This window comes from Diceros bicornis, chromosome 14 (assembly GCF_020826845.1).
Source record: "Diceros bicornis minor isolate mBicDic1 chromosome 14, mDicBic1.mat.cur, whole genome shotgun sequence".
Lineage (NCBI taxonomy): Eukaryota > Metazoa > Chordata > Mammalia > Perissodactyla > Rhinocerotidae > Diceros > Diceros bicornis.
The window spans coordinates 3,168,873-3,195,746 of NC_080753.1; the positions used below are offsets into that span (position 1 = coordinate 3,168,873).

The 26,874-nt window shown below is 37.1% G+C and overlaps 1 protein-coding gene across 1 annotated transcript in view; it reads right to left on the reverse strand.

Moving 5' to 3' along the window:
* The window catches only part of ADGRB3 (adhesion G protein-coupled receptor B3), a 661,473-nt gene that overhangs the window by 49,893 nt on the left and 584,706 nt on the right, over window positions 1–26,874 (reverse strand). The window contains exons 21-24 of the mRNA XM_058554075.1: window positions 10,097–10,247; window positions 7,017–7,086; window positions 4,207–4,273; window positions 1,625–1,710 (exon numbers count right to left, since the gene is read on the reverse strand). Coding sequence (XP_058410058.1) covers window positions 1,625–1,710; window positions 4,207–4,273; window positions 7,017–7,086; window positions 10,097–10,247 — 374 coding nt within the window. The remainder of the gene's footprint in view (window positions 1–1,624; window positions 1,711–4,206; window positions 4,274–7,016; window positions 7,087–10,096; window positions 10,248–26,874) is intronic.

Genomic DNA, 26,874 nt, shown 5'->3' on the forward strand with positions numbered 1-26,874 from the left:
CACAACAATAGCCACCATTTGTTGAGTGAGTGCTTGCTCTTTGTTAGAGACTCTAATGAATGCTTTATACACGTTATATTTCATATACTCTATTACAAGGCAAGAGTTGTTATCCGCATTTAATGGGTGAGAAGACTGAGCTGCAGAAAGGTTAAATAACATGCCCAAAGACACACACAGGCAGTAAACTGCAGAGCTAGATACTGAGTATTTTTTTTTTTTAACTTCAAAGCTTTATCCTAACCACTAACCACCCACCTCCGCAATTAAAAAAAAAAAAATTACAGAAGATTACACCACTAGTGGCAGAACTGAATTTCCATACCCAGTACTCAGTATAATCAATTTATTCTTACATGACTAATCTGGACAGAAATAACTGAAGAAGCTATTGCTCCAATTCCAACAGTATGTGACAGACTAACAAGAGCAATAGCGTGAAAGCTTCAAGTTCAAACGGTGTAGAAAGCTCAATGTCTGTACAAGTTCAAGTCTGCTTATTTAAGGATGCTATGGAGACTCATCTGAAGCGAAAAGAAGTCTCTAAATGTGAAGTGATTCACCCCTTAGGAAGGAACCTCCAATGATGTTTTTATTATACTACTGCAGTGCTAATGTTTGATATGAATGATATCAAATTTTTATATTGAAAGCCATTAAACCTAGTCTTTTACTAGGAAAAAAACACCTGGACTATTTCATCTTACAAATCATTACATAGATTATAAAAACACAAAGGACTTAAATCTCACCAGTAGGTGATCAGATACTATGACTATTAAATAATGCCATAAATTATTAAAGAAATGAGAACAATTGTTGGGTAAGTTTTGAATGGAGTTACCATTAAACAGAAAAGAGAAAGCTATAAACTTTTTATAAGAAAAGATACAAAGGGAAATTCAAAGGCATTAATATTTCATTCTGGTTTCTACAAATTTGTATGATGAGGTGACGATGTAACCTTGAAAAGCTGCGATCAATCTGCTTATGAAATGTTAAGTCGTTAGGTACAGTGATATTATAATAACTGTAAAATAAAGGAGATGCTTTTCTAAATTTTATAAGTGGTTAAAATGTGCAAGTGAAAATTATGAATAACTCTTTCTAGAAAGTTATAGTCAAAATGTCATAAAGAATGAAAATATATGATAAGAACAGTGTTTTGCAAGTGAAGGATTTTTCTGATATATACAATTAATAAAAAAAAAGCAGTATTTTCACCCTGCTAAAGTTTGCTTGTCCCCATTCAGTTGTGTCCCATACTGATGATATGTTCAATCTACCCTCCTGGCCTTTGCGACCCAAACTAGGGGGCTTTAAAAAACCCTCACCTAAGAACCAGTATTTTAAGTCTAGCCTAACATTTCATCCTCTTATCTTACAAACAGGCACTATGCACATACCAACCCAGATTTTCTTAATGGTCTTTTTAATTAGTTTCAGATTTGGGTCACATTACTTAAGAAGAGCACTTTGGAACTTCAGTGGCAGAATCCACCAGACACACTGGTTCGTCAGGGACGAAATTCCAGGCACAGTCAAACGCAGTCGGTGAGGATCTGGAATTGGAGCATGGGACTCACTGGTCAAGAACCTTCAGATTCCACCAATTGCAGCTTACCCGGCTCTGTGTTTGAGCTTTTTATCTAGGATCCCATCTCTGGAAACAAGTTTATTAAATACCAAAATGCCAATCACCATGTTGACCTGTCAAACAGAAACAAAGGTTGACCTTTCAATGATATTGAAGGGAATCAGGTTCCTGTTTCTCCTGAAAACCCTCTTTCATCAATTTATAACCATTGCAGAATTACACATTCACTATGGCAGCAATATGAAGCACTTCTCAAATATTATATTAGTGCATAAAGGAATAGGGAACAATTTAACAGTGGTGTGTTACTTTAAAGTTTTAAAGTACATTTAATTTCCATGCTTTGCAGTTAACACTGAGGAAATTAACATTCAATTGCCTAACTTGTAAATGGTGCCATACCACATGCCAATCTGGCCTTCTTTCCTCTGAGTCACCCCTGAATAAAATCAATTGGCTCAATGAGTTTTAGCCTATGCCTGAGCGTCAAAAGATTTTGAGTCTCACAGTGTGAGTTTAGGGTGAGCCCTGGCAGCTGAAGGTGTGGAGGATTTGTCATTGCCCCCACAGGGAGAACAGAACGCCTACATTTCTCGGGTTGTGTGGCTATTTTTCCTGTGGCGTGGGGGGCATTTTGATGCATCATGCTTTTCTAGACAGAGGGGAAAGCCTATCCAACTCACCAGAATCTTTTAGAAATGGACTGACACTAACACTAGTTCTTATCATGTGCTGTATTGAACACTTCCCAGCATTTTCTTCCTAAGACTCTCTTACTCTCACTTAAAAGATCTTTTGCATAATACAGCTGAAATGAAAGCACACATATTTTTCTTTTTCAAGTGAAATTGTAAAAAGCTGTGGAGAGAGCTGTGGTTTATTTGTGGCTGCTAACGATCAGGTGCACCCTCGCTTCTCTAACCTACCAGCACTTCCCAATAAAGGAATCCAGGCCAACGCTGAAACCAAGATGACCAAGGAAAATATTTTCTTTTTTTTGCCTTCCTGCCCTTTACCCTCCATGATCACAGAATCTTGGTGCAACCCCCAGTGCAAATGGTGAAGGCTTTACACCGAAACTAGTAGTTCACAGAAATCTGTTTTAAATTAAGCAGGACGACTAGTCAAGGAAAAAGAAAAAATTCCACTTCCCCCAATAGGCTTTGGCCAGATGAAATATAGAGCTGAGATCTGTTTACTTGCTGGTGTAGGGAAGGTCCAACGCACCTGGTAGGTGGGGACTTAGGACATGTCGCTCTTCATAGCTGCCTGACCAGACACCGTCTCATCATGAGACTTATTCATCTTCCTACTTCTCATTATTTGAACCAAGAGAAAAAGTGTATTCCATGGATTCTATTAATCTGCAATTTAATCATGAGGGAATTCATCACCACTCCAAAGACTTTGGTCTTTCAATTATACACATAGTCTTTGTTTCTTCATTTTAGGGTTATATGTATATTAACCTAGTAGCTCAGGGAAATAATTCAACTGATTAACTAAAATTCAATGCAGCAGACAAAAAAATGTGTCTAATAGTTTCAATTTCCCTATGCTTGTCCCTAACACTCATGCCTGGATTTTATTTTTCTTGTGAATCGTGCTCAGTTTCTGATCCCTGTTATAGTTTAGAGGGGGTAGAGCAAACTTTAAAAGAAGAAAAAGTCACATCGAGTTATTAAGAAAGACGTCCCTAGCTTCTAATTTATTGAATGAATTGTTCAAGAAACCAAAGGGTAATTTTCCAATGAGAAATCTAATTGCTCAGCAATATGGATCTTTGTATTTAATTCAGACCATTTCTTTCCTCCCTTACATTTTTCAAAGATTCATTGAACAAGAAAGATTTGTAATCAATAAATTCAGAGAGAGAGAAGGAAAGGCAAATTGGTAGGAAATTTCCATGGTCCCACAAATAAACACGTAAAGGAATTATTTAGTGATCCCCAAAAGAAAAATTTTAAATCCTTATGCATATCATATGGCAGGGGTTCTCACTGGGGGTGATGTTTACCCCCAGGGAACACTGGGAACACTGGGGAATGTCTAGAGACATTTTTGATGGTTACAACTTGGGGGGACCACTGGTACCTAGTAAGTGGAGGCCAGGGACGCTGCTGAACATCCTAAAATGCACAGCACAGGCCACAACAAAGAATATGTGGTCCAAACTGTCCGCAGCACTGAGGAGGGGAAACTTTGCCATATGGACATGTATCTTCTTGTTGATATTTGGTAGCGGCAGTAGTTACTAAGATTAAGAGATCTTAATAACTATGTAGATCATACAGAAGAGTATACAGGTGAAATGATGAACGATGAAATTCTGTACATTAATGAGGAAGAATTTATTGAAACTTACTCAAACTTCGTCACAAATGTGAAATTACTGTACGAGAAATCCCTCACTCCCACGTTTAATATTCTTTAGTCTTTAAGAATATTTTTGAGTAATATAGGACCAAATAACAGTTGATATTCAAATTTAAGTGATAATCCATTAAATTTTAAAATTTCTACACAACTAATACAAAATTGTCACTCTAACTGAAACAAAGTAGCCTTTCTTTGCTAAGAAAACAAAATAAGTTGATTTCAGCGTTTACCAGGACAACAGCGGCTGCAGGTCCGACGAAAGCGTAGAGTAGTCCTCCTTCGAGAGAGAGCCAGCAGCTGAAAATGACATCAGATAAAAACTAACCAAAATTAGAGATACGTGTTAAACCAGTAAAGTATTATACAAAGAACTTGGATTATGCACTTAGCCTTGGAATTTTGCCACATTTCAAAGGTTTGTAAATTAAAAAAAAAAAATGCATAGGAGATGTGGAAAAAGCTAAAATTAGAGCATTTTACGAGTGAGAAATGCTATATAACACTCATGGAAAAGAAACTTTTTATTATAAGGCCTTTCTTTCAGGCAGTTAAAACAGTTTACAGAAATTACTCTTGCAGTGAGATTTTTATACTGATTTTCAGTACAAAGGTGACTATTACTTAAGTTTTGTAAAATGCTGCTTTATATCCATTATGGGATTTTTCAAATATACTTTTAAGCAAGAACAGTGTATTTTTAGAGTTTTAGATGTGCCATTTACCTGTTCTTCCTGAGGCCATTGAGATATTGGGAGGAACCGGTTTAAAAGCCATCATTACTGGGAACAGATAATCTACATTTTGCATGCTTTTTTATCTTCTAATTTTACTTTTTCCCCAGACGACTAAGAAAATTCACTAAACATAAGCTTTTGAATAAATGTAAGTGCAGCTGTGTTTATTTCAATTACTAAGCTCACAAAGAGATGCAGGTTTGCATCGAGAGACATGGTAACCATTGAGGTAAAAACATCCCTTCCCTCACAGCAGGGGGACATGAAGAGGGCATGGGGCTCAGCAGCGGAGGCCTTGCAAGGTGGCCCATCCTCACATGCATGATCCAGGAGAGTCAATATGGAGAAAATACAAGGAACCGTTCTATTACAGCCAATGCAGGGTCACGCTCACCACTTAATACATCTGTTTTTTGTTTGTTTTTTTGTGAGGAAGATCAGCCCTGAAGTAACATCTGTTGCCAATCCTCTGCTTTTTGCTGAGGAAGACTGGCCCTGGGCTAACATCCGTGCCCATCTTCCTTTACTTTATATTGGGATGCCGCCACAGCGTGGTTTGATAGGCGGTGTGTAGGTCCATGCCCGAGATCTGAACATGTGAACCCCAGGCCGACAAAGTGGAGCACGTGAACTTAGCCACTACGCCACAGGGCTGGCCCCTTCATGCAACTGTTTTTGACATTTGACCCTTTCAGTACTACTTCTCAGCCCACAGAATCAGCATGCTGCCTCCAAAATTAACAACAATGAACAACTGTTCTCTATCTGTTCTAAGAATAAATGGTTCTATACTGGTTGTGGCACTTACGTGACTTAAGCATTTGTTAAAACTCACAGAACTATACACTTAACAGGGTGAAAGTTACTCAGTGTAAATTAAATCCTAATTAAAATATTTAATCTATTTATTAGATATATATGCACAGACACAAATACATATATCAATATATGCATAACATGAATGCGTGTGTGTGTGTGCGTACTCCAAGTCTGCATTTAGTTATTGCTCCTTGCCATAAGAGAGCACAGATAAAATTCTACTATCCCACTTTGGAGTTGACAAGTTAATATCCATTTTTTTTTTTTAATAAAATCTCTAGAGAAAAAGCCCTTAGTTTGAATAGAACACTTTGGTTGGAGTCTCTGAGACTGCCACTAAATTTCTACTACATTTTTGTGCAAGTTACTCTTCAAACTAATACATTACTCACTGTATTGTATGCACTTTTAATCATAAATTCCTTGAAACTTGGAACCATATCACCCATAACCCTTCTTCTTTCCATATCCCCAACAGTGTCTTTCAAATTCTGGATTTATGCCAAAAGAGGCATATCACTGTAAAAAGTAATAGCCTGAAGGTGGTCGTGCTGTGTAAGCACTACTCTACAGCATACGCTGTCAGGGCTTTTTCAATAATATAGATTGCTTAAGAAAAGCAAGTGCTCTGAGGACATGAGCTCTTTAAATTCTTTGGAAGTTCCTTTGGGATGAGCAGGTGAAGTGTTGTCTCTCGAAACACTCTCTCAGTTTGGATGAACCCACCAGAGGGCCTAATTAGCAAACCCGAAGACAATTAAAGAGAACATCTCACTTGAAAACTTATGCTTCTAATAAGATGCACATCTCTCTCTCCACTTCTCAATTGCCTCCTCAACTTGAAAGAGCAGATGGAGGAAAATAAGAAAGTGCATTGTTTACATTTGAAATACTAAATAAACTTTACTTACAAATTCTCTCATAGAATTTATCAGTATTACAGCTATGATTATGATAGGATCCCTTTTTCTCCCTTCAAATTTCTTCCATAGCCCAGGCATTTTCTAATGTGGAATCTATTGATTCCCTTGATCTACAGGTTTTAGTATGTATTACCCTAACATAGCAACAAAATTTGAACTAATATGAAAAACTTGGTTGATACCAACATATATTATCATCAATGAAATGAGAACTTCAGATCAGAATCACATTCTAAAAGGTAAACTTATCAAGATTTATTCAGTTCTAAAAAATTGTATTTGAGATTGAAAATGCCAAGTAAATACTGAAATATTTTAAAAATCAAATACCCTGGTCTCATGACACAGGAAATTGAAATGAGGATTCTGAACAGTGCTGCAGCACTTACTTCCTAACCTGTGTGCATTTAAGCTACCTTACCTCATTCCTCACGGATGCGATTTCTACCCCTGTTAATGACTCAATGACAAAATTTGAGCTCAGTGGTGCCAATCAAGACTAATGAAGCCTATGTGAGGGTTGACTCAATCATAAGCACACTTTATCACTGTGGATGGACTTACTAATGATCAGTGCCATATCCTCTCGTCCTGGTGAAGCCCACTGACGTGGCCACTACTAAGGCTGGTAAACCTGCAACAAAAGCATTGTCACACTTCACATTCATCTCTAACCACCGTGCATACTGGCTCCAGAAAAGCCAGGACAAACTCCAAATGCTTAAATCGGAGGAACTACCTTTGGATGAATCACTTCATAAAGTATATTTCCATTACAAAATTTCTTTCAAGTACAAAAATATGAGAGCGACAGCTGGGTTTTTAACTCCGTGTACTTCTCCAATGTTGCTAGGTTACCACTACATTTGACACGGGTAAAAAGGAAACTAATAACTGAGATTTAGTATATCTTTTAAGCTATTTTTTCCTTAGGGGTTTACACTGTTATAAAGGAAATTTATAGTTATAAAATCAGAAAAGCAACAAATGGATGTTCTGGTGTGATGGAATATCACAGAGGTGGAACATTCAGTAGGCCACATGCTGATCCACATCAAGTAGTACTTATAAGATAGAAAGAAAGAAATCACTTAATTCTTTATGATTTACTTATAGTAACAAGAATGTAGGGACGGTATTAAAGGCCCTAAAGAACTGATTTTTGGGCTTCCTGGTTACCCTCCTTTAACAATCTTGAATGAAAGTCAGAAACATATGCCAGCTTCTCTTCATGGACCTGCATGCATTGCTCAGGCCCTCTTGGAATCCAATTCCTGCATACCTGCACCACTTCTGCCCTAACATCTTTACGTTTATGTTTATATGAACTGCACTTACCTTGCTCAAGTTCAGTGGAACCTCCCTGTGTTTTGGTGAATAGAGCTCAGTCTAATCCATGCTGTTTAAATTCGTTTTAAGGTTTGGTCATGCCTTCTTTTCAGGAAGACCATGTTTGCCTTTTCAGGTTGAAAAATCCGTCACCTAATCATCTTCTTGCATCGCCTCCACCCACCTTCTTTCTTCCTGTCATTTTCCCTCCTTCCTGCTGTTCTCTTCTGTGAGTCTTTTCAAGTGACGTTACATTCCTTCATGACGTTTACTGTCGAAAACTACAGAGAGCACCTCAGACCGACATGCTGTATTTTTTAACAAATACTGGTCTCTCTCTCTAGATATATGTATACACACACGTGCATATATGTGTGTATATGCATATTACATATATATGTATAATGTCCTGTCTCCTCTTTCTCCTCCTCCTCTTCCTCCCCCTTCTCCTCCTCCTCCTTCATGCATGTCATTAGTTGACTTTTTTGATTGACTAGATCAAGTTCATTAGAAACAAAAAATTCTCTCCTGGGTAGCAGCTGAAGGGTTAATAGTCTTCATTCCACACAATTTAGATTAAAAAAATTTCCAAATTTCTTATGTTGCACTTTGCCGTAATGAAACTCATATGCTGCCATTCTGCCCTCCGTGGACCCCCTGGGAGTCTCACAGCATCTGCTGAGCTTTGTCCCTACTGGAGTAGTTGAATGTTAGCTATAAACACGGAGACCAGCTGTGAACCCTCCTCAAGGTCTTTGGTAACCATGTTAAATAAGGTAGTTACCAATCCTGAAAATCACCACTCTATACTTCAAGACAAGTCTCATTTACCTGCACTCTGTATTTCTTGGGACACGACAAGTGTCCCCCGATTCAATATCAGTCCAACTTTAGAAGATCTTTGACAGGAAATCCAGACAAAAGTTTTATGACAGTGTAAGTAGAATACATCCTCCAGTTTCCTTTTAACGGCTTTCCCATCTGCCTGTTTAAAGACCCTAAGACATTAGTCAGACGTGACGGCCCCTTGCCGAAACTTGATAGATAACCTTTAAGTGTTCTTTTTTTTTTCAAACTTTTTTTTTTTTTTTTTTGAGGAAGATCAGCCCTGAGCTAACATCCATGCTAATCCTCCTCTTTTTGCTGAGGAAGACCGGCTCTGAGCTAACATCTATTGCCAATCTTCCTCCTCTTTCCCCCAAAGCCCCAGTAGATAGTTGTATGTAGTAGTTGCACATCTTTCTAGTTGCTGTATGTGGGACTCGACTTCAGCATGGCCGGAGAAGTGGTGCGTCGGTGCGGGCCAGGGATCCGAACCCCGGGGCCGCCGGCAGCGGAGCGTGCGCACTTAACCGCTAAGCCATGGGGCCGGCCCAACCTTTAAGTGTTCTTGATCCTATTTTTGTTCAGCATGAATTATTCTGGTATTGTAATAAGTCCACTTATTTGTGATTTTTCTGGCTCCCTGTAGCATCCTGTTCTCCAGTCTTCTGGGACATTAGGTATTTATTGTATATTTGGTCCAAAATTCTTCAGTTGTTTTAGTGCAAGTGTTTTAAAACTCAAAGGCAAACCTGAAAAAATCCCGGGGATTTTCCAAAACTAGTTTCTTGAATCAATTAAACTCTTTAATTCTAATTAAGCCAAACTAATTAAATCTAATTAAACATTAGAATCGGCCCTATGAAATGCATGGATCTTAAAGATGTCCATTTCGTAAGGCAATTGGAGAGAAAATTTTCCTAATAAAGATAGGCAAAAAATTAATTAATTCTCAGTCCCTCAACAACTCTGTTTTTCCTTTGAGGACTCCACTGACCAGCCATGAGGTTTCCTTCATTCTCTAAGTGGCTTTCTCCCTGTGACATGAACAGCTGCAGTCTTAATTGTTCTGAGCTCTCTTGGAATGGACTCCTCCTGGACTCCTTCTTGCCGGGAGTACAGGACTAGTGTACATGACTGGTACCTCATGCCTTGCACCCTGAACATTGTGAGATATGCCACACTGCCAGAACATATTAGCAGAAAATGCTCTGCTCTTCTGCACGTAGAGATCTTAGGTCTCACCTCACACCACGTAGGCACTGGTGACTGTTAACTGACCAGCCACATGGTCATCCAGTATTTACTCCCTTTTAAAGTTCCAAATGTCCAGAGAACATTCAAAAATGACCAGCCTCATATATCTCCACTTCCATATACCAAGTTGGACATAAAGAAAAGTAACCTGGAGATAATCACCCTCTGCAGCTTCATTGTATAAGTGTTCAAAGTCATTTTAACAAGAGCGTGAAAGGGTGTATTAATATGCTTACCCCATCCAAGGCACAAAAAGCGTTTCCGTATAAGCCGTGTCCTAATTTTTCCAGTTACAGCCATATACGACTGCCACGCCTCAGTCAAGACCCAACAGAAAGAAGCCAGGAAGAAGAAGTGCAAAAATGCGGTGGTGGTGGTGCAGATGCTCTGCGGAAACAAAGACGACCCACAGTGAGTGTGGGGGATCGTGTGTCCTTCAGAGGATTGTTAATCTGCAGCTCACTGCTGTTACTGCAAATGTCTACCTCTCTTCTGTGACACAGCAGTTATTTACAGAAATCATAAACTCTGTAGTCTTTATGCTGTATGCAACATCTATGATAGGAAAAAAAATGTCCTGATTCCATTTGCGTGTTCAATTTTTTATGAGAAGGCTGAATGTAAATTTATACTCAAGGGAGACTAAAATTACTGTTTTACTTGAATTTTTTTCTTGAACTATAATTATGGGAATTGTCCTTTCTTTGGTTTAATTTAAGTTACAGACATTTTTCATAATTCCTTTGGCTACATTCTTTATCCTTCCTTTTTAACTGATAACTCTTTGCTGTTTTATCTGTGTTGATGTTAAGACTACATTGCAACAGCCTTTAAAAGGAAAAATGACTTTGCGTTTATACAAGTGCGATATTCAAGGTATAAGAGCGAAGTAGAAAATGAGGTCTGGCTAATAGCCTGGAAAGAAAATAACATATGTATTTTAAAGTACTTAGTACACTGCTCTGTGTTTTTACAGTACAATGCGGGTCCTAATCAAATCCTTTTGAAAAGCTAATCGAGTCACTGGCAGTACACAGCCACGATTTCATAGATAGTTTTCTTTCTGCAACTTAATCACTCAGAACGTGCCAACCATTAGTTACTTGTGAGTCATCTGAAAAGATGAGCAGCTTTGTTTTGGTAAAGGCTGCTACTTATTTCACTACTGGTATAATTTCTTTGTGTAAATCTTGTTAAAATGCAGGTCTTTATAAACCAAACTCATTTCTTCCTTTGTTAGTATCAGTCTTGCCATTTCCAAAAATTGAAAAGACCAAAACATAGAACTAGAAAAAAAAATCATAAAAAACTCATAACAAAGGAATAAAAATACAAACTGCATCCTGCCACCACCACGCCAAAGTAGAATACCTTTTTAAAACTTTGGCCCAAATTATTCATTTTATTGGTTTATTTGGTTGAAATTCACCAGATGTTAATTTAGCTTTCCAGTTCTTTTAATCCTATAAAAAGAATTTTACCATGTTTATCTGACCAGGTTGTTTTAACGATGAGAGAGAATGTACAGAAGCTGAGTAGCACTGTGCGGGCAGGCAGACAGCAAGTGCTCGACTGAGCACCTCTATTATATATAACAGGTGTTACCATTTTTCAGCACGAGATTCCTTATTTTACATAGTACTTAAATCCACTTAGTACTTAAGTTTATTCTTACAACGATGATACGGCTTTCAGTACAACAAAGTCATGGATTTCTTGAACCTCTTCCTCACACCCTTACTCCCATGTCAGGCATAATGCAGTGGCTTTAACCAATTGTGATTCCTTCTATACTTGAGACATTGAGACTTGTTTTCCAAGTTAAGGTTTAAATACCTGCAGGCTGACTACTTCACTCATTCCTGATCTGTAGTCCCTGACCCCAAGTTGAAGTTCAAAGATAACTCTTCCATTCAATATCTGAAGACTAGTTATACTTTCTCATTCCCATGTCACCGCCTTCCACCAGTTTGTCTTATCTCAACTGTAACTGCTAGCAAAGCTATTCCATCTCCATTTCTAAACTGTTTATATAGGGTCATATAAAACCATATAAACTGTTGAAATGTTAAATGCTGAGTGCTGGACGCGCTGAAATTTTATAAGAAATAATAAAATACTCAATGTCTCAATACAGACACTTCTAATTTGATCTCTCTGCGTTATGTTTGTTACTTTCGGACTTCCTGATACTCACTGTAATTCTAATACAAATTGAAGCACACGTAATTTTGGGCTACTGACATTTATTTCAATAATTCATGTCTCTCTGGACGATAATATGGACACAACATGTGTGGGAAAATGTATAGTCACTAGAGAAGTAAGACCTATTTCTATGGGCAATCACATTCTACGATGGTCAGATGGATACTCATCTATGTCCAGAAAGTGTTCCAAGTGTGGAGGTGAGCTGTCTCAACCTAAGGAATGTGTATTTGTGGGCTAGAGAGGTCTAAATTCACAAAAGTAATCTCGTATAAAGAGCACAGCAAAATCCATGATCCCGAGAAACAGAGAAATGGGGACACATTGTTTCATCATCATGTGAAGAATCAGTACAAACTCAAACACTCCACGTAACAGAACACACACTGATTTTCTACTGACGTTATGTTTGCTAAGCTGTCTTTTTAAAATACAACTTCTATAAATTGCAATTTTCAAATAAACTCTGTTATTTTCCACATTTGTTGCGTCAATTTCTACAAGGGTGGCCATTCTAATGTTCGGGACTCAGGATTCTTTGATCTCTTCTCCCACATAACCTCAGTCTCGCATCAGCAACACTCAAAGATCAACCATCCTTTGGATCCTCTCAGTCCTGGGGATTTTTCCACTTACAAATCTCAAACTCTGATTCACCTTTTCTATAAACAGGTTCATATCTTGACACCTGTTTGATTCTTCCTACCACCGGACTCACTGTTGTGACCTCTGGTCTTACAGCTTCTCTTTATTCAGCTTCCGTGTTTCTGCTCTTGACTCCCACAGGAACCGGGATTCACATCTTGCCATTCCCAACATGAGAATCACTAGCACCTCAACTTGTCATCCAGTTCTTCTGCTCCACCTGTCTTGCCAAAACCCAATTTGGTCCCACTTTATCGTAAAGCTCATGAGTGTAGTTAACAAATATTACAAAATTTGAAAAGGTATTTGAATCGGCAAACCAAGCACTGTTTATACCTATCACCCTCATGTACACCCTTCACCCCAAATCCTTAGGGATGATAGAAAAGATTTCGTAAAATAATTGGTAAACTATAGTAGACTAGAAACTTTGAGAAAGGCCTGAAAAATGGAAACAGATGAGTGTGGACTGAAGAAGGATACCACAGCCCCAAGCCAGGTATTGGGAGCAGAGATGAAGATGTGGAAAGATGAGATTCAAGAGTCGGCATGACACAGAGCTTCTAACAGCTGTTTAAAGTACTTCCAGATGGAAAAAGATAGAGAAAATTGGGGGAAAAGAAACGTAATGGGAAAATTTCTCAGACTTTTAAAGATCCTCTGGGCTGAAGGATAAATTAAAGATAAACACACACACCTAGATATAATGTGATGAAATCTGTGAAGATCAAAAATAATGAGAAAATCTTGAAAGCTGTCAGGGTCAAAAGAAAGGTTACTTATAAAGAAATAAGAATCAAATTGACATCAGAATCCTTGTGAGAAACCCAGGATACAACAAGACAGGAGAACAATATCTTCAACATTGTAAGGGAAAATAACTTTGAAGATGGAATTCTACACCCAGCCAAACTATTATTCAAATGATAGGCAGAAATAGAGGTATCTTTAGAATTGAAAGGAACTTTGAAGTTTACTACCTCAAGATTCTCTCTGAAAGAACTGCTAAACAACATAAATCAAAAATAATAATAAGAAACCCAGGAGGAGGGAATGAGGTAAAAGAAGTAATGGGCAGTAAAGAAAGTAAAAAAATATAAGTCTAAATAAATGTTTATTTAAGAAATTAAATATACTTATGGATGTAAAATTCAAAATAATATTAATGAGGATTAAAAGGTGAGAGAAATGAAAGGTCCAAGGGAACAGGGGAAACAAAGTGTGCTCAGCCTTTTTTCTTGTTGTTCTGAGGAATATTAGAGATACTGATTAACTCTAGATATTAGAAAAATGTGTTTGAACACTTATGGTAACAATGTTAAGGTAATCACAAAAAGATAGAACAAATAATATAGTTTAAAATAGCAAAGGAAAAATAGAACTAAGAAAAAATCTATCAGTCCAATTAAAGGTGGGCAAAGAGACAACAACAAACTAGACATATGATAAATACAAAAAAGGCAAATAAGACAAGAATAATTCCAAGCATATCAGAAATCACAATAAATGAGAATGCTTTAAATTCACTAGATAAAAGTTGAGAACTTTTATATTAGATTAAAAAAATCAAAATCCAGTAAAGTATGTATAAGAGACATACCGCAAACCAAATGACACGGGAAGATTGAGAATAAAGAGATGAAAAGAGCTATATTAGCAAACGCTAATATGCAAAAATCAGATGTCACAATGTTAATATTGAAAAAAACATTAAAAGACATGAAGAAGGACTTTTCATACTGACAAAAGGAGCAAGCCATAGAGAGGTTTCCAGAGTAACACATCTCTATGAGATGAATAACAATGTTTCAAAGTGTCTGAGACCAAAACTGAGAAACCTACAAGGATAAACTATCAAATTAAGTTTATAATGAAAGACTTACCATTCAGCTCTCAGAAAGTAACAGAAAAAGTGGAAAAAATAATAATATGGAACATTATAACAATCAATAAAAGTGATTAATCTTCTTTCTTTGCAATATTATACATAAGAAATAGAGCACGTATAGTTCTTTAAAATACAAATGGAATATTTACAGAAGTTAACTAGTCCTAGGACAGAAAGTAAAATAAATTCAAGAAAGTTTACAACATAGGACATTTTCACAAACTACAATGCAATGAAATTAGAAATCAAAATTAAAATTCTGTACCAACTGGGGGAAAAATTTTTAAGTAATTAATAAATTAAAGATAAATTAAAATCTAAATTATAAACTATTTAGAACTGAAAAGGCAATATATATATTTATATCAAAACTTGTGAGATTTTGCTATGACAGTACTCAGGATAGTCAAAGGCTTAGATAGAAAGCAATAAAAAATGAAAATCAATGGGCGACTTAAAGAAATCAGAAGAAATTCAATGAGGATAAAAGCAGAAATTAACAAAATGGAAAATTTAAAAAAAAAAAACAGTACAATTAATCTGTAGAACTCAAGCTGATTTAAAAGCCCAAGAAAGCAGCTAAAACTTTGACAATTGTGATTTTTTAATAAGGTGGGAGAAGGCAAAATAAATAACACTAGGAATGAAAAAGGTTATTAAAGTATCATAAAAGAATGGCATATACTGTATATACATAAAATTGAAAACTTACATAAAGTGGATATTCTTCTAGAAAAACATAAATGATCAAAATTGGCCTGTGAGATAAAAATATAATCTTAGATAAAACTTAAAGATAAATCTGAAGGAATAATCCTCCAAAAATGACAAAAATTTCAGAAAAATTTATAGGCAAATTCTAACAAATTTAAGGAATATATAATTCCCATTTTATAAAACACTTCCAGGCCAAATAAAAAGATTATAAGGATCTGACTCTATAAGGCCAGCATAACACTGACACCAAAATGAACAAGAAAACTATAAGCCACTTCCACTTATCTGCATAAGTATGAAAATATTAAAGGTCAACCCCAGACATAACAGTGAAAGGATAATAAATCACTATCAAATAAGAGTGTGTCCAGTAATTCAAGATGATTCAAGATTAAAAGTGACCTGAATATAATTTATTACATTAACAGATTAAAGAAACAATATGACATGAATAACTGTGAAAGAATTTGATAAAATTCAAAACCCAATTATCATTTAAAAAATCTTCATTGCAAATTATGAATAGAGGATAATATTCTTACTTAATAAAGGTTACTTCCCCAAAACTCATTTTTTAATAGTGAAATATTAGATGCAATCCCATTGGTCATGAATAAAAGTATGTCCACCATGACCTCTACTATTCTCTATTAAATAGGAGGTCCTCTCCAAAACAATATAATAAAAAAAAGTAATAGGAAAGGCAGAGACAATGTTGTCATCATTGTAGAAACACATCTTCTTCTTAGAAAACCCAAAAGGATCAATTTTTAAACTATTAAAAATAATAAGAATAACAAGGTGGCTAGATACAAGATCAACATACAAAAATTATATTTCCTGTACACGAAATCAATATACAAAACTAATTTTCCTATACACTAACAATATCCATTGGAAAATGTAATACACAATTTCTAATTAATCATAATAGATTTATCTCTCTTCTCCCTCCCAAACCATGTTAAAATGACCAAATTGTTAAGCACAGGAAAAAGAGAAAAGGCAGTACACAACAGTGAAGTCAAGGTGTTGACAAATTCAGAAGACGTTGAAGAAAGCTAACACTGTATCCTCCCCAACTTAACGCAGCCCAGCACCATCACAGGGAGGTTTAGTCTCTGAAAAACTGAATGGTTTGGGTTCTGAACTCAGGCACCAGTCTCATTAGTGGGTAGGTGCACAAGGCAGCCACATGTGTATGGGTTAAACCATAGGGCCCTCTCCTCATTTCTCTCTCACTTCTACTCCCAGGATGCGAGCAGGTCAGAGATTCTCCCCCAGGGGGGAAAAATCTTCATACACTGGCTCATCCTTGATGAACACACTGTGAAATCTACCTTTCAATAAGTCCATCTGCCCGTGCAGAGCTTCAAGTCACTTTTTAGGGCCTTGCTTTTATATATGAATACACAACCCAGGATAATCAGATAATTGAGAAAATCTTTCAAAACGGGAAAAAGAAAAAAAGCCAAGCAAAGAAAAAGAAAAAGTAAGGAGTGGGAAGAGACAACAGAGGTGACAGAAAATAAAAACCTCAAAAGAAGACTAATTAAGTTCTTTAGGAACTGAGAAAAGTAGTCGCACCTATGAAACAAAAGCACTAAGGAAAGATTATCAGATGAAAGAAAAAGTCCTATTCATAATAACGACAGAAACTATAAAACACCTCGAACACATTTAACAGAATTGTGCAGGAGCTTCATGTAGAAAATCATAACATTTAATTGAAGGACACAAAACAAGGCATGAATAGACGGAAAATATATTATGTCCAAGAATTGGGAGACTCAATGTCATATAAATGTCCATCTTCCCCAAATTGATCAATGTATTCAGTGAAATTCCCATCAAATCTTAATTTTTTTGTTTTTTTAGTTTGTCAAGCCAATTCTGAGTCATAGAGAAAACCAAATGCAAAGAATAGTCCAGAAAGTCTAAAAAGAAGAAAAAAGCAGGATAGAGGGTTTTCCTAATGATGATAAAACAGAATCTCGTGTAGGCAGATGATCACCATCCCCATTTTGCGCAGGAGAGTTTGGAGAAACTAAGTAACTTGGCCATGCCTCATGGCTAACGAGTGAGGAGCGGGGGTGAAACACCATCTCTGACCCAGAGCTTGTGTACTTAACCACATCACACCGCCTTCTGACGATATTGTGCTCGTTCCTAGTCTAATCCTCACAAGCTTTTTCATCCTTCTCAGGCCGCAACTTTCCTCTTTATTCTCTTTTATCAGATGACATTGCCTTCAACATTACTGACGAGGCACAGACCATCCGTATTATTGATATCTTCACATTCCCTGTGCCCCTTACCTTGAAATTTCCCCCTAACCACACCTACCTCCTCCTCCTTTCCAAAGCAGGTCCTTCTCCTCCCAGGAGATGGTGCAGTAGAGCTAAGAGGCAGGAGTGACACTGTGGGTTCACACTGACTGCTCCATTTACTGGTTGTTACTTAAAATCTCTGTGCCTCTCTTTCTTCATTGTAAAAATGAGGATAATATTAGCCCCCACCTCATAGGATTGTTGTAAAGACTAAATGGCATGATACATGTAAAGAGCTTGATACATAGTAACTACTCTCCATCCTGTATTTGGTCAACTCTATACTCTCCTCCCTTAGTTAGCTCCTGTATACATAATCTCTCAGCCTACAAATCTGTTGAAATCTCTGCCTTCAACCAACAAATCAGCCTCCTTTTTATTGGTTTATTCGCACTGGTTCTCTTTGGGTTGTTCTCTCCCCTTCCAATTGTGGCTGAATTTCTTGAAACGTTAAGCTATCCATCAATTTCTGTACTACCAGCTCACCTATTTTCTTCTTGACATCTAGCATCTCCCCTGAATTGCCCTCCTGCAGGAATCAGCCATGACTTTCTAACTTCCAGAGATAATGAATAGAATTCTCTTAGTTTGCTGCAAAAACTTTGGACCTCAACATTCTCACTTATAAGTTATGAGATTTTTTTTTTTTTTTTAGTGAGGAAGATTGCCCCTGAGCTAACATCTGTTGCCAATCTTCCTTTTTTACTTGAGGAAGATTGTCTTTGAGCTAACATCTGTGCCAGTCTTCCTCTATTTTGTATGTGGGACGCTGCCACAGCATGGCTTGATGAGTGGTGTTTAGGTCCACGCCTGGGATCCAAACCCTTGAACCCTGGGCCACCGAAGTAAAGTGCTTGAACTTAACCACTATACCATGGGCCAGCCCTGAGATTTTTTTAACTTATGATCTTTAAAGGTTTCCCTATCTCTAAAATTCTACAATATTATGAATATTCTCTAGTTAAGGATCTCAGTGGGCTATTCATTTCTTCTAGAATTAATTTTGGCAATTTAGGTTTTCCCAGGAAATTATCTATTTCATCTGTATTTTCCAATATCTTAATATACACTTGTATATAATGCCCTTGTAAGTTTTAAGAAATACTAAATTTCCATTTCTAAGGTTGCTTATCTATTTCCTATTTCTTATTGTTTATCAAAGATGTCTATTTTACTAATTTATTTCAAGCCTTAATGATTCTTTAATTGCAATTTGAAAAATATTAATTGTTACAGTGATGAATTTCTTAACGTGTGAAATATAATTATTTACTCTTTTCATTTGGCAGATTTTCAAGAATTACAAGTTACTATGTTTACCTTATTCTCAACATTCAAATAAATAAGAGAAAGGGTGTTAGCATTTAAAAATAAGCAGTCTTAGACACCTACTTTGTAAATATTTCAAAGAGCAAAAGAAAAAATGCTTTTGATGAGAGATCTATGATATAAAAAAACTCCATTGAATATGAAATATAGAGAAGCTTGCTTTTGCTGGAAATATGAGAAATAGAATATTGAGATGAAGCACTTCAGTAGAATATTTAGAAAATCTCAAATAGTATAAATATCTGCATATTTTAATTGCAGTATTTATGGAGAAATTAAGAATTATTGCAATTATGGTCACATTTCAACAATCTTAGACAAACTGAAATAATTCCTCCACATGAAGCAATTCTTATTTAAATTATTACCTCCATTTACATCCTGATTTTTCTATAATAAATAAATTAGAAACATGTATATCTTGCTAGTCACATGGAATAAAACATGTACAAGACACACATAATGTATGCACCTGTAACTCCTTACATACGAATGATGCTATGGGAAGAAATTCTGGTTCATAACCATAGTGATTTCAAAACAGACCTTTAAAGACTACCCTAATAACCACCTATTTACATTATTCAGAAAACAGTAGTTCTTACAGGCTAAGAATGAATTATTGTGAGGGTGAAATAAGACAATGGATAAAAAGAGCTTTGCACAAAGGTAATACATAACTTCACATACAGTAAGCACTCAATAAATGACAACTGTTAACAATAAGATCATAATTAAAAGCTTAGTCAATACACGAATTGATTTTTATTCGGCAAAACATACATATTTGAAGATGTTTGACTACACTTTTAAAGATGATGACAAAACTAACTTACCGAGCACGTATTCTGCCTTAAACATCACTTTAGCAGCAGTGCTGGAAGGTGAATATTTCATAAATGAGGAAATGAAGCTCAGAGAGGGTAAACAACGTGTCTGAAGTCACACAGGCAGCAAGTGGAGAAGCGTGTGCTCTACACCACAATATGTGGCCTTGTGCTGTGAAGGACCCCGACTTTGCTGATATTTATATTTATATGGCTACACCATATCCTATCAAGCCACCACATATTCTTTTTGAAATAAAACTGTGTAGATGGTAAATAGACGTTATGATAAACATACAAAAAATAATATTTAATGATTAATTTAATTAATTAATTAATTTGGTTCTTATTGTCCAAATCACCACCTACTGAAACAGAAGGATGCGCTAGGTGAAAGTACACTTTTGGTTATGTAGATTCCATCCACACAGGTGCAAATGTCCTTTGAGGTTATCTGGATAGAGCCCCTCAACCCCAATGAGATGAATCATTAAACCCAGGGGCCATTGTGACCACAAGCTCCATTGTTTCATAACACTAAATCAAATGTTTTATGGTATTAAGGAGTCAATCAGAAGCTTTCTGTTAATGTCACTTAATTCAACCTCCCTCATGCCATAGCTGCTGTGATACGCTACATCAACAGCAACGTCATTTGTAGACAACTGACAAATACTTAGCCTGTGCATTCTTCCCCCTGGACGTAATGGAAAATATCAATAGAAGAGATATGATGGGCCTTAGTTCTCTCTTGAAACCCTTGGTTCACCATTAAATAAAAGTTGCAAACCTCAATTAAAAGCTACGGCACAAAACTATGATGAGGAAACATGGTATTATCTCTCTGATTCACCGTTTTTGAAAAAAATCTCAAAAAATAGAAAAAATCGCTAATATAAAGTCATGTAAGATACAAAATAGTTAATGAGTGAAGGAACACTACAGGCAGTTGCTAAATATGAGTACCTCAAAACATAGATTTTTAGAATTTCATATTAAACTAAAGTAGCACTATTAAAAGACAATACAGGGGGCTAGCTCCATGGTGTAGCGGTTAAGTGCGTGCGCTCTGCTGCTGGCGGCCCGGGTTCGGATCCCGGGTGCGCACTGACACATCGCTTGTCAGGCCATGCTGTCGCGGCGTCCCACATAAAGTGGAGGAAGATGGGCATGGATGTTAGCTCAGGGCCAGTCTTCCTCAGCAAAAAGAAGAGGATTGGCATGGATGTTAGCTCAGGGCTGATCTTCCTCACAAAAAAAAAGGTGCAAACTGTACCTACATCCTAGAATAAGGCTCAGAAAATGTTTATGGGAATACAAAAATATCCAGTATCCCATAAGGTAAAATTCACCATGTTTGGCATGCAATAAAGAATGACCAAAAAAAAAAAAAAAAAAAGAAAATACACGCTAGAAAGATGTCAAAAGAAATAAAAATCTGTTCCACAGATGTCAAAAATATGTATCTTGCTGAAAACACGTTCATAATTTGAAGACCTTGGAAAGTTTGTCACACATAGCAGGAAAACCTGGTTCTTTGAAATGTGTCCCTTGGGAATCCAAAGAGTCATACATCATCCACAACAGATGCTCCCTTATATACTCTTATCTCCAGGCTTAGGAAATAACAATTTTATTCAAAATGAAATATAATTAAGTCACTTGCTAAACAAGGCCAAGAGTTCAACTAAAGCTTTACTAATAATTTAGGAACTTCAAAACGTATTGTAAGCTCTACGATACCTCTAGGAACTGGTTACACTGTGCTCTGTATCTGCGGAGGAAATCATCTGTCAGTGGGTTTACATCCTCTGGTGTAAGCAAGCACCTTATACGCTCACTCTAAAAGTGATGATAACGCGGATAGAAAGTTGCCTTCAACTTGCAACAAGCAGAACACACAAAACTCTGTAGTCTTGTTGCTGGGGTTTCTAGGCTTTGAAAATATTTCTTTGATAACTTGGAAGACAGAGGAAGATAACACTTTTATATCAAGAAGCCATTTATTTATTCTGTTTATCAAGTGTAATCAATAGTCCACTTGGTGTCACAAGACTACTTCAACGTGGAATGGAAATTTTGATGCAGAGGCGGCCTGGTAGGACAATGCCCTGGGTTTTAGAGGCAGGCTAGGGTTTCTCAACCTTGGCTGCACAGCGCTATCACCTGGGCAGCTTTAAAAAATATGTGTCTATGAGTGCTCGCCCCTAAGATTCTGATGTAACCGGGCTGGGTGCAACTTGGGCATTAGAGTCTGCAAGGCTCCCCAGGCGATCTAATGTGTATCCCGGTTCACGATCAGCAAGTTAGTCCTGGACGGACTCTCGGCAACAGAAGATACCAAATGTGGGACCTTGCATAAATTACTCAACTTCTCGCAGCCTCAATCCTCCATCTGTCAGATGAGAGTGAAAAGGTCTACTACACAGGGTTATCTTAAAATTACATATAATAAATGTGAAGTGCTTAGTTCTCGGTGGGTTCTGAAAACTGTTAACAATAATGACTATTCATGCAAATTCCCAATCCATGACAGTAACTATCTAGTCTTAGCCAGTTCCTAAGGTTCTAGAGAGAGTAACAAAAATGGAGCTCTCTGCTATGCATTCATATTTTAATTTAGCATGCCATTAGAACTGACAGACTTCTTTATAGAACTTGCTATGAAAAAAGAACCAAATAGCTAACAATGAAAGGTGTGGCAAAAAAAAAGAGCAAAAACAGAGCAATGCTGTCCTTGGTGGTGTTCAGGAAGAAGGCAGACTATCATTTGATCCTGTCCTCTGGATATCTCTGATACCGGAGGGAAAATGCCTGATGTTGAACCACCTCCACAGCTGCTTATGCTAAATGCAATCACTGGGCCAGTTATGGGACTCTGGGTACAATGATTTGTGGAGATCTCAAAGAACTTTTCCAAAGTACCAATTTCAACCCTGAGACTGGATAGTTCCATTGTGCTTACCTTTCAAATCCCTATTTACTTATGTTTGAGCCATCCAACCCCAGATAGTCAAGCTCAGCATGTCTAAAAATGAGCTCCTTACCCTTTTCCTTAAGCCAGCTCTTCCTTTTGTGTTTGCTATTAGTGAAAGAACACCATCATTCTCAAGCAGAAACCTAGATGTCATCCTTGTAATTCCCCCACATCCAATCAATTACCAATTCCTATTTGATTGTATCTAATAACGATATATGGCCTTCACTGACTTCTCTTTTTCCACGGCGCTAGATGGGGCCATCACTCACTCTCTCCTGCACTGTTGGTGACAGAGTGGGATTTCTGTGGAGACACCACCCTCCTGCTGGCCCCACCTCCTTTGGCAAGAGTGAAGTAGAAGCCATATAGCTAAGTAGGGCAAGATGTCCTTGCTCCCTCCCCTCAACAAGTTAATAAAACAAGGATCCTAGAATATGTCTGGCATATACAAAGTGCTAAATGAATATAAGTGGTAGTTATCAGTACTTTTATAATTATTAGAAGGGGATGTGGCTATGAGATGTATTTCTACAATGAGAAATACTAAAGTATGTTTAAATGTCAAGTGAAGAATCAAATAGAGAGAAACTGTGACTCAGGAGAGAGAACTGATTGCATCTAGTTCGGAAGAAATCTGACAGAAATGAAATGTAAAGCACTTGAGAAGGACAGGCCTTTGATAAGAAGAGAGTCCTCTCTTGATTTAAAACAGGTGGGAAGGAAATAAGACTGGGTGAAAATGTAGATAAGATAGCATACTTTGTGGTGGGAAGGTAAGATAATTCCTCTCTGTGATGGCTATGAAATTCTTTGGAGTAAGAGCTCAGTCTGTTGCTAATGCTAAAGATGAAGGAGGCAGATCAGAGGTTTGAGTACATATGGACAGACTGGAAATTCTCTTTGTTGAGAATTGGAAAGCCAGATCACAGGGAAGCACCAGGCGGCACCAAAGCCTCTGCTGAGCTGAGTGGCCATGTGTTTATCAGCTCGTAACCACCGGGAAACCACAGACCTATAGCATAGACCCCTCTCCAACTCTGACACCGTGGGTTCCAGCCCCCTGCAATAGTGGAGAAATACTGATTTTGCTGTATTTCTGTTTGGGGTTTTCCCTGGGTTCCATTTTCAACGGGCCATCTGGCACATGGCTCCATTTTCTTCCGCCTTTGACTCTTTGTGACAACTCCTTGCTCCTGTGCCTTGAGAAGACAGAAACCAGCTCTACAGAAACAGTTCAAGCTGTCGCCCAGAACGAATCAAGATTTCAGTCCATTGGTTGGGAAACGCTGAAATCACATCACAGCAAATCCCTTATTCTGAAGCAAGACTGAGGATGTGTCTCGAGCTGCTTCTTATCTTCTGATAAACAATTACCTTTGAACATTCGGAACCCTACCAGGCTAGGTTCTCAGCTCCTCAGCATGTGGGACAGACAACTCTGGTCAGAGTACAGTCGTCCAGACTGGACAAAAATAACAGATGGCAAAACAAGCTATTTCGAGTACCATTACTTTTATAAGTAATGACTCTCGGTACCTTTTGGGAAGACATTCATTTATTGGGGAAAAATAGCTCAGCCCAGACAAACACTTGGTGATTTTTTTTTTTTTTTACCATGTCTTCACAGGTTTTGTTATTGAGGAATTCAGGGTCAAAATATTTATTGAGCATCCAGAATATGGGAAATCTTGTATTAGGCAAGTTACAAACATTTTACACAAGAACATGGAAAAATAAAAATTGTGTAAGTATAAAAACACATCTGCAAGCAATTATGATATATGCGTGTGTTTAGAATGGATTGCTGGAATGGGTACAGTCAAGATGATAAGGATACTTCAAATTCTGAATTTATATTTTTTTTGTATAAAATGGTCAGATTCCTAAAATTACTTAATTTCTTTTATCAATACAGATTATAGTCAAATTTTATTAGTACAATTCACTTTTAAATTTGGAGCTTAAATGAGACTAGCCAAAAGTTGATTGAAAAGAGGAAGGAAGTAAAACATTATTTTATTTTCAGAATATTAAAAAATGAGCAATATATTACACAATAGTTTTGAATTTTGTTTAGAATGGTAACAGCTGGATCACGATGCATCACGGTGGAGCCAAAACTCAATGATTAAGCTCCTTTGCTTTCACTAAGGCATGTCATGCTTTACACCATTTCCTCTTATCATATTTTAAATTTTTATTTAAAACCCAAACAGCAAAACCTATCAAAAGGAAAAGAGAAGCGAAATGCAAAAGACCATTAACTCAAAAATAGATCTTAGCAAATATTTTAAGGAGAGTCTTTTATTCTTATATCATGACTTTAAATTATACAGTTTAAAGTCAGTGGACAGGCGGGGACACTCCCTCCACTTTCTCCACAGGCACTGTGGTCGTGGGGAGAGAGACAGGGGTGGGGCCTGAGGGTGAAGGGGCAGGGAGAAGGAGCTGGAGTGTGTGCCCGTCTTCTCTAGAGAGCTATAATTTCATTCTCTCATTTTACGAGGCTGAAACCCGTTCCTCTCACCCGCCTCCACCCCTGCCTTCTTCCACTCTTCCGCACACATTCTTGCCCTCTGAGGAGGGGCGTGGCAGCGGTCAGTCAGTCTTGGAGTGGGAAAGAGAAGAGAGATTCCAGCTACATCCAGCCACCGTCCGCCTCTGCTGACCACAGTGTCTTACTGCCCGGATTCCACAAGGAAGAGAGCTTTGCTGCAGAATCCACTTGGTTCAAATGAACCAAATACCACACAAATAATGGGATCATTTCAAATCAAGCTAATATTATATAAATACTATCTGCCTTTTCTAAGTGCCTACTTATTTATCTTATTGAATTCAACATGAATATGCCAAGTGTATATTTCTAAGAGAAATCAGATTATGATTCATACTCAGGTCTCAATTACAGGCTCTCACGGCATGAAATATGCTCTTGTGGGAAATGAAGCACTTCGAGAAGAGCACACATTCTTTCAGGTCTCCAGGATCCCATTCAATGCATGACTACAGCAAACAACAACTGCATCTCAGAGTAACGCAGCACCTATTTTTTTTCTTCCATGAATTCAAAATCACTTTCTCTTGTGTTATCACATTATCTGTTGTAAACTCCTATATTTTTATGCTTATTTCATAGATTTTAGCTTCTAAGGGTCAGGAATTTGTTTTCCTTTTTTATGTCCAGTGGAATACCTGGCACATAGATTTTATCCAGTTAATATCTTTTGTATGAAAAATTAAGAAAATAGCTCTGTTATGAATAAATTCAAAAGAGATTTTTGTCTGAATACACATGCATTGCTTAGTGGTGATTAAGTGTGAGGAGTTCTCCATCACTGTTGTTGTGGAGATAACTAGCTTCCCCCAATATTTGTTTGCTCCTTGCCCTCATAACAGAATCTTAAAAAAATAATACCCGGGCACATGCGGCTCCAGAACAAAAACTGAATTTCCCAGCTTTTCTTTAAAGGTCATATTATTAGATTCTTGCCAATGGAAGATAAGCAAGAATAATAGTATGGGAAACTTTGGAAAATATACTTTTCTTTCCCTTTTCCTCTTTGTTGTCAGATGGAATGTTCACATGATGGCTGGAACTGGAGCAGCCATCTTGGACACTGAGGTGGAAATTGCAAGTTTAGTATGGCAGAAAAAGTTGGAAGGAAATGGGTCCCTAATGACCATGGAGCTGCCTACATTTATGTGAACATAAAATAAACTTTTATTTTATTTTACATCACTCTTCTTTTGAGTTTTCCCATAACTCAGAGCCAAAGTTAAGCCTAAATGTTACATTTGGTATCAATATACAAAAGATTGACACATATTATCATGCTCTTAATTGATAAAATATACTGTGCTTGAATAAATGCAATCTATGAGCCAACTAGAATAAATTATACTAATTTGTCAAGCTCTGAAATCAATCCAAATATTTACACTTCATTTAATAGACTCTGAACCATACCCTCCTCAATTCCACTAAATTCCCCTTCACTTAGCAATAAATGATATTTGTGAAGTACAGTAGGTTTTACATAGTACTTTAATATCCGCTATCTCATTTGATCCTTATGCTTAATAGGAA